General features: G+C 44.4%; 1 protein-coding gene across 1 annotated transcript; it reads right to left on the bottom strand.

The window, feature by feature from the left end:
• Positions 1-3,458: 3,458 nt before the first annotated feature.
• LOC111805585 (uncharacterized) lies at positions 3,459-7,307 on the bottom strand. The gene is made up of 7 exons (XM_087118476.1): positions 6,402-7,307; positions 5,375-6,310; positions 4,907-5,266; positions 4,535-4,741; positions 4,090-4,438; positions 3,796-3,970; positions 3,459-3,714 (listed from the first exon to the last, which is right to left on the bottom strand). Exons 1-7 carry the CDS (start codon positions 7,305-7,307, stop codon positions 3,459-3,461), a joined length of 3,189 nt encoding a protein of 1,062 aa, XP_086974602.1.
• Between the last annotated feature and the right edge of the window lie 2,343 nt (positions 7,308-9,650).

Below are 9,650 nucleotides of genomic sequence, written 5' to 3'. Positions count from 1 at the left end.
ATTTCATTAATTTTTAATAATATATTTTCATGATACGAGTTAAAACACTACGAACTTTAAAAGATAACGACTTTTTTAAGTTTATTATGCATGAAGTTATGTAAACAAAACTCGATTGACTGGATTAGGAGCTAACGATCTATAATGTACATAAAACCTATGACCTATTAGCTCAGTTGGTTAGATTGTCGTGCTAATAATGTGAAGGTCGTAGGTTCAACAATTACATATTTTTAGGAACAAGGAGGTAAATGAACTGACTTTGAAGGCCATATTAACTGTAGTCAGGGGAGAAAATTAACTTGGGGGAGGGAAAGCGCGTCAGACAGCCTGAGGGACACGTGTTGACGATTGGGTGGAATAACGCGTCAAGCGCATTGTAAAGTGACACGGCTCCACTCGGTATGCGCGACACGTGGTAGCTCTTCTGACCCACGCCCACGTCTAACCCAGTTTGACTCAAAGGATGTTCGACCCGATCCGCATGGTGCCACGCTTCAATGTAAAGAATTTCACTTCCCAGCGCGCACCTCCAGTTTTGTACCCACGATTCATCAACAGAAATTACCTTCCCATTCTCTAACCTTTCAGTCTCCATTTCTAAAAGCTTTCTTTTCTTTTTCAATGTCTACTTTCTCCTTCAAAAGGCTTCTCGTTCGACAATTTCAACGTCTGTAATTGAGACTTCTCCACAAATTTATCCACGACAGATTTTGGTTGTTGCTCTAAATCTCTGTTCTCCTTCTGATGATCTAGATGTTTCTTTGGCTCGTTCACTGATCGCGTGTTCAATCCAGATTCCTTCTTCGATTTTCTCATCTCCGATATCGTGATTTTGCAAAATCCACTGCATATCCCCTCATTTCCAATGGATTCCACCACCTCATAACTACCGCCATCGTATTTTTCTGCATCGTGTTCTTTCGCTTTCCGATCTTCATTTTGAGCCATCAAGAGAAGACCTTCGTTTGTTGCGTCATCCAAGGCTAGGTTGATTGTTTCTTCCACCTTTTTATTGACTCGAGAATCTTTTGCAAAATGCCCCTCTGCCACAATTGTAACATTTGTCGGAGTTACAATCATTCGCAAAGTGACTATATTTGTGACATTTATAGCACTGAATGTTGGAGTAAATTGATCGGCCACCTCTTCCTCGACTGCGTCCTCTTCCATGCCAATTTGCTTGGCTCGACTATCCCTTCTTCTTATAGTATCCTTCATGGCTGTTGCCTTGATCACCATGACCATTTTTACTATTTTCACGGCCACAACCTCTACCTTCAAAATTTTGAGAGTAGAGTACCTTTTCATCTTTGATTGACGCCTTGGTTTGAAGTGCTTGATCGAGTGTTTCCTACTTCTTCTTCTTACGTTGCTTGTGTGCTTCGAGAGAACCAGCTAGCTGGTCGACTATGAACGTCGCTAGGTCATTTGACTCTTCTATCGCGCATACAATATTCTCAAAGTTGTTGGTTAATGACCTTAAAATCTTCTCCAAAACCCGTGGCTCGGCTAACATGTTTCCATTTCGGTTGAGTTGGTTTACCACAGTCTGTACATGTATGATGTAGTCAGATACATTTTTTGACTCCTTTATCTTCATGTTCTCCAACTTGCCACAAAGAGTTTGGAGACGCACTTGCTTGACTCGGTCGATTCCTTTGAACATTTTTCCTAAAGTGTCCCACGCTTCTTTTGAAGTAGTTGCACTGGCAAACTTCTCAAAGCCCGACTCGTCAACGACTCAGAACAACATGTACAGTGCCCCCTTATCCTTTGATCGCACCTCTTTTGGTTCTTCTAACCCTTCTTCAACCACCTCCCATGCATCTTGAGAACCGAGAAGAGCTTTTATATGAATGCTCCAATTCTCGTAGTCTTCGATAGCCACGGTAGCAGCATTTGACCCGTCACATTCGCCATTGGCTTGATACTAATCTGTTAAAGAAAACTCACAAATTTGTGAAATAAATCTCACACACACTAATAATAGAAGGAGACAAAGAACACTCTGTTTATTTGAAAATACTTTTTTTATTGCTTCTCTATTTCTTTTCTTTTTTTTTCTCTACCCTTTACCATTTTACAATAGATATAACAAATGTATTTCTAAGGTCTTTTACATCACGATGCAACTGTTTCCTGACCCATAAAAAGTCATTGTTCCTTTAAAGATTCTTGGCCTTTCATCTTCAACACTCTGGGCCTTTTCCTCTAAGACTGATTCTTGGATTCAAAACCCACTAAAATTTTCCATGGGGAATCCGATCCCTGCCACTTCCTTGCGATGAATCCCTTACCCTAATCCCCACACAAATAAATAGAGGATTTCGTGGAAATGGAGAATGAAATGGACAGTGGGGATGATGATAGGGAATGAACATCGCTACTTGTGGCCCCTGCACATGTCATGTTTTATGATTGTATGACATATAGTATGTTATGTATATGCTATGATATACGATATGTTGCATGCAAGTTATGCTATGATATCATATACACTATTGTAGGATTATGTTATGTCAGAACAATGTTATGGTTCGATGTTATTTGGTGCATGATCCTTCATGTATCATTTCATGTAAACTATGTTAATACGTACACTCTATGACTATGAGACATTAAAAATTATGTATTGTTAATTATTAAAAATATGAAATGAATCAAGTATTTATCTCTCATAGAAACACTATGCTAGGAATAGATTGGAGGTATGACTAGCGCAATGAATATATGTCATGCTTTAATGTTACGGGACCTCATGCATTTTGTATACCACGTGCATCGAGATACTTCTATATTATGTTTAGTACACCCTATGCCGATGTATTGTCAATCATGAACAATATGACAAGAATCAAGTATGTATGTCTCATAGGAACGTTATGTCGTGTTTTAATGTTAGTGGTCTCATGCATTTTATATGGGAGGTGCATCGGGATACTTCCCCATTATGATCAGTACAGACACATACCTTACAATATTTATGTTCTTTATGATATTATGCGGGTCTTTTGCCTTCATGGTATTTGGTAGTGTAAGTGTGCACAAGCTCGACGAGGTAGACCTATAGAATACTCTTATACCAATCCACCTGGTGGTTAATGTACACATTCATGGCTCATGTGTAAGGAAGTACAACATATTCAACTCTGCTCGGATTGAAAAGCAAAGCCCAAGCCCACGCCACAATGTATTTATGAAAGGATAGGTCCCACTATATTACATGTGATTCATATTCCGATGCTAACAGTGGGATTACTTACTGAGTAGTTATTAAAGTACTCAAACCACATGTTATTCTTATTTTAAAGTAAAGGTAAGATACACATTTACGGATGACAACATTGCATTGAAGGCCAAGGAACCAAAGTTAGGGTGCATTCATGTTATATTTATTGATCCTTAGATTAGATGAGGGTATTGTTTTATTTTTATTTAAACTAATGTTATCTATTTTATCGAAATCTAAGGAGCAGGCTCGCAACATGTCCTCTAAAACCTGGTTCAGCCTTTCGGTCTGTCCGTCCGTTTGAGGATGGAATGCTGTACTGAACCTCAACTGAGTTCCTAGTGCCTTCTGAAGACTCCTCCAGAACTGAGAGGTGAACCTGGTGTCCCGGTCTGATACTATGGACACTGGTACCCCGTGCAGGCGTACTATCTCCTTGATATATCACTGAGCCCACCGATCCACTCGATATGTGGACTTTCCTGGAATGAAGTGGGCTGTCTTAGTCAGTCTGTCTACAGTTACCCAGATGACGTTGAAACCCTACTTTGTCTTTGGCAAACCCGAAACGAAATCCATACAGACTGCTTCCCATTTCCACTGAGGGACGCTCAGGGGCTGTAGCAATCCTGCTGGGCGCTGCCTCGGGGCCTTCACCTGCTGGCAGGTCAAGCAACAGCTTACGAAATCCGTTATGTCCCTCTTCATTCAGGACCACCAGTAAAACCTTTTCAGATCCTGATACATCTTCGTATTTCCAGGGTGGAACACATAAGATGTATCATGGGCTTCGGTCATAATATCTTTTAAGATTCCCTCGTCTCGGGGAACGCACACGCGGTTTTGCCATAGCAGACCCCCGTCTGAGGAGATAGAATACCCTACTGGCCTCTCTATCTCAGTCTGACTCCACACTTTACCGAGGTGTTCATCAGACCTCTGAGCGTCGATGACTTTCTTTCGTAGGGTGGGCTGTATCGTTAACTGTGCCATCTGAACATTACCACCTTTAACCACCACGTCTATCCCAGCCCTCTTTATCTCATCTTGTAGTTTTTCCTGTGTGGTGATCATCGCAGAAGTATGCACAGCCTTCCTACTCAATGCATCAACTACCACGTTGGCTTTGCCTGGATGGAACAAGATCTCTATGTCATAATCCTTTACCAGTTCCAACCATCGCCTTTGTCTCATATTGAGCTCTTTCTGCGTGAATAAGTACTTGAGGCTCTTATGATCAGTGAAGACTTGTACTTTTTCCCCATATAGGTAGTGCCACCACGTTTATAGAGCAAATACTACCACTGCTAACTTGAGATCATGCGTGGGGTAGTTTCGTTCATATTCTTTCAATTGTCGAGAAGCATACGCTATCACCTTACCTTTCTGCATGAGCACAAAACCCAAGCCTTTCCCTGATGCATCACTGTACACCACGAGATTACCTGACCCGTCTGGAACTGTAAGGACTGGTGCAGTTACCAACCTCTTCTTGAGTTCCTGGAAACTCTGTTAGCAAGCTGGAGTCCAAGCAAAGGGCTTGCCCTTCTTAGTTAGCCGAGTCAGCGCTGAGGAAATTTTGGAGAAATCCTAAACAAACCTTCTGTAATAACAAGCTAGCCCAAGAAAACTCCTCACCTCTGTGACTGTGGTCCGCTATGGCCACCTCATCACTGCTTCTATCTTAGCTGGGTCCATTGTAATCCCCTTGCTTGACACCACGTAACCCAGAAATGCAACTTCAGACAACCAAAACTCACACTTAGAGAACTTGGCATACAACTGCTGGGCTCTCAGTATTGTCAAGACTTTCATGAGGTGTATTTCAAGATCTGCCTCTGACTTGGAGTATACCAGAATGTCGTCGATGAACACTATGACAAAGGTATCTAAGAATTCCTTAAACACCCTGTTCATTAGTTCCATGAAAACGGCTGGTGCATTGGTAAGGCCAAAGGACATAACGAGGAACTCGTAATGTCCATAACGACTTCTGAATGCTGTCTTGGGTATATCCCCTTCTCTGACACTCAACTAATGATACCCCGACCTTAGGTCGATTTTCGAGAAGACTGTTGCTCCCTATAGCTGATCAAACAAGTCGTCAATTCTCTGGAGAGGGTATTTATTCTTTATAGTGACCTTGTTTAATTCCCTGTAATCAATACACAACCGCATGGACCCGTCCTTCTTCTTGACAAACAGAATAGAGGCTCCCCAAGGTGATACACTAGGTCGGATGAAACCCTTATCCAACAACTCCTGTAACTGTTCCTTCAATTCCCTGAGTTCTGCAGGTGCCAACCTGTAAGGTGCCTTGGAGATCAACACCGTTCCTGGTTCTAAATCAATCCCAAAATCGACTTCCCTAGCCGGGGGAAAACCTGGCAGATCCTTCGGAAAGACATCTACGAACTCCCTGACGATGTGTACCGATGAGGTTTTTTGTTTGTTACTATTATCTAAGGTCACGCTGGCTAGAAATGCACTTGCGCCACTACGAATCAACTTCTTAGCCCTTAGCGAGGTTTTGACGCTCGGGACACCTTTGGAAGTGGCTCCCTTGTAGGTAAAGCTTTCCCCTGACGGGAGCCTGAGAGTCATTATTCGAGTCTCGCAATCTATCAAAACGTGATTCTCACCTAGCCAATCCATACTCAAGATGACATCGAAGTCTTGCATGCTTAACACTATCAGTGTAGCTTCGATGACACGCCCTGCTATTGTTACTCCACCTCCCTTAACCCTATGGGTAGCTAGCAACAGCTCGTGAGTAGGGGTAGACACTGATAGGGTAATTTCTAAAAGTTCTTTCTCTAGATGTGCTAGCTCTACAAACTCTTTAGATACGAATGAATGTGTCGAACCCGAATCAAACAACACTAATGCAAGATGACAAAATACGGGTAGCGTACCTGTGACAACTGCGTCAGGCTGGTCAGCTTGCCTGGCTGTTGTTGCATGGGCTACAGCTTGCCCCTGCTGATGTTGGCCAGCTTGGCCCCTCTGATGCTGTACTGCAGGCAGGTTGACACGTTGATCGTTTCTCTGAGGGCAATCCACTGCAAAGTGCCCTACCTGACCGCATCTGTAGCAGGCGCCAGTTCCTGCTCTGCATTCCCCCGTGTGAGGATGCCGACAATTAGGACACAAGGTCATGTTTTCGTACCGGGGCTCTCCTTCGCCTATCAGTGCGGCCACAGGATGGTCTGCCAGTTCTAGGGTGGCTAGGGTATGTCCCCTTTCCATGGGCTGCAGTGTGGGATGATTGTGCTATTCCCAACTGTAGCTTGTCGATACGGGGCGAGTCGAGTAGGGTCGCCACTTGAAGGGCTTTCGTATAGACAAAGGATGACTGGGACGCCACATTCCCCCTTAGTTCTTCCCTCAGGCCAGCGATAAATCGTTCGCCCTTCAACTCCTCAGAACTAACATAGGCTGGAGAAAACCTTGCCAGCCTATTGAACTCCAAGTCATAATCCTCCACTGATCTATCTCCCTGTTTCAATGCGAGGAACGCTGCCTGCATTTTCACTCTGGCAGTGATTGGGTAGTATTTATGGAGGTATGTGTCTTTAAACTGACACCATGTAATAAACTCTCCTTGTGGTACTATGGTTTTCTGAGCACCTTTCCACCAGAAGTGTGCTTCTCCTTTCAGCATATATGTCCCACAATGGACTTCATACTTTGGTGGGCAGTTCATAAAATGGAAGGCCGTTTCTATGGCCTCTAGCCAGTTCTCAGCGGCAATGGGATCCATCTTGCCTCCGTCAAAGGAAGGCGGTTTATGCCTCTGGAAACCTCTTAAGTAGCGGGACTCCACAGTCATAGTCCCTGAATCCTTGCCCCCTTGCCCTGTTGACTGATTAGACATCATGGTTTGAATCATCTGGTTCGTCAGAGCCTGATTTTCCATTGACGTCATCATGAACGTCTGAAACATCTCAGCTGAGGGCATGGCTAATGGCTGGTTTAGCGGGACTGCTGTACACGGGGTTGGATCCGATGGGGCCTCTTCGGAGAAGGGAGTAGCAGGGGGTGTATCAAGCAGTCTGCGGGCCTTGGCCTTCATTCGGCGTCTTTTTTATCTTGATGGCTGTGGTACTGTCCCCTCGCTAGTTTGGGGCATATCCCCAACCTCCTCCTGAAATCAGGTTGTTCCTCTTCAGGTGTTGGAATCGAGGTGTCCTGGACTTTCTCTCTTCTTCCCCTTCTAGGTCCTTGCCCTACATACGGTTCGCGTCTCTTTGGTGCCATTATCTACCACAATTGAAAAAGGAACTATGGTCACAATTCATTCATAGCACATCTCCTAGGTAATGTGCGATATAATGCCATAGTCGGTCATGGTATACTCTATAAATACTAACTTAGCCTTTGTCTCTATGTTTCTGTCACATGAGAACGTCTGGTCGTGAGCGGCATGTGATTGACGAGCGAAGTCACAGAGGACACGACTCTCTATCCTAACTGTCTACAGGACCTATAACCTGACTGCTCTGATATCAAATTTGTCACAGCCCAATATTTTACTACGGACCGTGACTAACGACACGACACAAATGCACAAAGAGATTTAAATATGAAATAAAGAAAATCATCAAATTCCAATAAAGTTTTTCGAACGACAAACAAAGAACACAAGACCGTTTGGAAAATAAATTTCAAAAGAATGCAAATATAAAAATAAAGACTAAGACTGGACTGACGCCCCGGGACAACCCATTCCTCTATTAACCTTCACGGCTGATCACGCCCACTCTTGACCAACGCCTCGCGCCCCTGAAAAAAAAAGGAAAACATAGCAAGGATGAGTGTAAAGATTATACTCAGTAAGCCACCTACTTGTAGGCTCTCTTCGCATCTTAATTTAACAAGTTGCCACGGTTTCCTATTTCGGTTCTAGGACATCTGGTCCTAATCTTGGTCCCTTGGGGCTTGCCCCTTGGGTTTCACTAGTTCTTCGTTCTTTCATTAAACGCCTAGAGGTTCTTTATGCCAAACTAATATGGTCGGTATCTCTCTATGAGGTGCTATCTCTACATGGCTATCTGGGACTACATGGTACCTAGCCTAGGGGTGTGCTGAGTACCCCTACGCCCATCTAGTCCCCCTATGGGGGGCGCGACCCAACCCGTTCCCATGCAGCTAATGGGCTGTACGACGTGGGGACACATTTCCCATGCGAAATGGCTAAGAGCAGTAAGGACTGATCAGGGACCCCTTGGTCCTCCCACGAAGCTATAGATACCGTTCACATGCTAGCAATCTATGAACACTCCGGGTACCTTCTTGCCATTGTAAACCGCTAAGTTTCTAGAGAAAAATTATGTCTGACTAGAGCGGCATATCGCTCCTAACAGAAATTCCCTAATCTTATCATAGTAATGGGCCCTAGCAATTAACAGAGGGTGCATGCAATCTTCTTCTAACATCATAGTATGTAATTCATGCAAACTAGGCATACCGGCTCAACGGGGCGATGACCTCCATCCAGCACCCAGAAAACGAAGTTCGCGCTCAATGGGGCGAATTCGTCCATCAAGCACCCGAAACCCAGCATACACAATTCTAACATAAATTAACGCATGCCCACATACAGCCGAAGCTTAAAACATACAGCAACACTCATGTAATTTACCCAATATAAACACAATAGTTAATCTGACTAATAGTTTACATGGAGAGCTAATCTGAAGTAGGACTACTAGCATGCATGCAATCCGAGCGAATCCTACAAGTATTTCTTCCTAAATACCGGGTGGTGACTTACCTGGTTGACGCATGCCCTTTTGCTAGCGTTTCTTTGCCCGTGAGGTGTCCAAAAATACTGATTTCTTTAAATTAGGTCCCTATTCACATAAAAACAGTATTAGAACTGAAACCGGGACAAAAATTGGGCAAACAGAAAACAACTGAGCCAAATTGGCCGTTCCGCGCGCGCTGGGAGTGCGTAGCCACGCGCACGGGAAGGCGCCAGTCGCAGGCTGCACGACCGCCTGCCACGCGCGCTCGCTTCCACGGAGTTGCGGTCGGCCGGCCCGACCCGGTCCGGTCCGGTCGGTTCGGCTCACGTTGCGGTTCGGCCCGACTTGCAGGCGACACGTGTCGACGCATCGCTGGAGCTGCGTTGCTCCAGCCGATGGTCGACGCGTGTCCGGCGCCCGTCGCAGTCCTCCACCGCTCGCCGGCCGTTATTTTTTTTCTTTCTCTTTCTTCTTTCTTCTCTGTCCTCTGAAAACCAAAACCCAGTTTGTTTTTTCCAATTTTCATATCTTTCGATCCGTAGATCTGATCGATATGATTCCTTCGGCAAAGTTCTAGATCGTGTTACAGGCTACGTCCTAGTATTTTTTCTATAATTTTTTCTTAACTATCGGATGATTTAAGAACGTCGGAAGTTTGCTCACCGTTC

Source organism: Cucurbita pepo, chromosome 16 (genome assembly GCF_057944985.1).
Source record: "Cucurbita pepo subsp. pepo isolate OVF chromosome 16, ASM5794498v1, whole genome shotgun sequence".
NCBI lineage: Eukaryota > Viridiplantae > Streptophyta > Magnoliopsida > Cucurbitales > Cucurbitaceae > Cucurbita > Cucurbita pepo.
The sequence above is the reverse complement of the archived record's forward strand: the minus strand, read 5'-3'. Positions and strand labels throughout refer to the sequence as shown.

Coding starts and splice junctions, on each gene's coding strand:
- LOC111805585 (XM_087118476.1), bottom strand. CDS start 7,307: ATGAAGGCCAAGGCCCGCAGACTGCTTGATACACCCCCTGCTACTCCC. Junction 4,439..4,534: donor ATGATCTCAAGTTAGCAGTG/GTAGTATTTGCT, acceptor TTATTCACGCAG/AAAGAGCTCAATATGAGACA. Junction 3,715..3,795: donor CTGTATGGATTTCGTTTCGG/GTTTGCCAAAGA, acceptor ACTTCATTCCAG/GAAAGTCCACATATCGAGTG.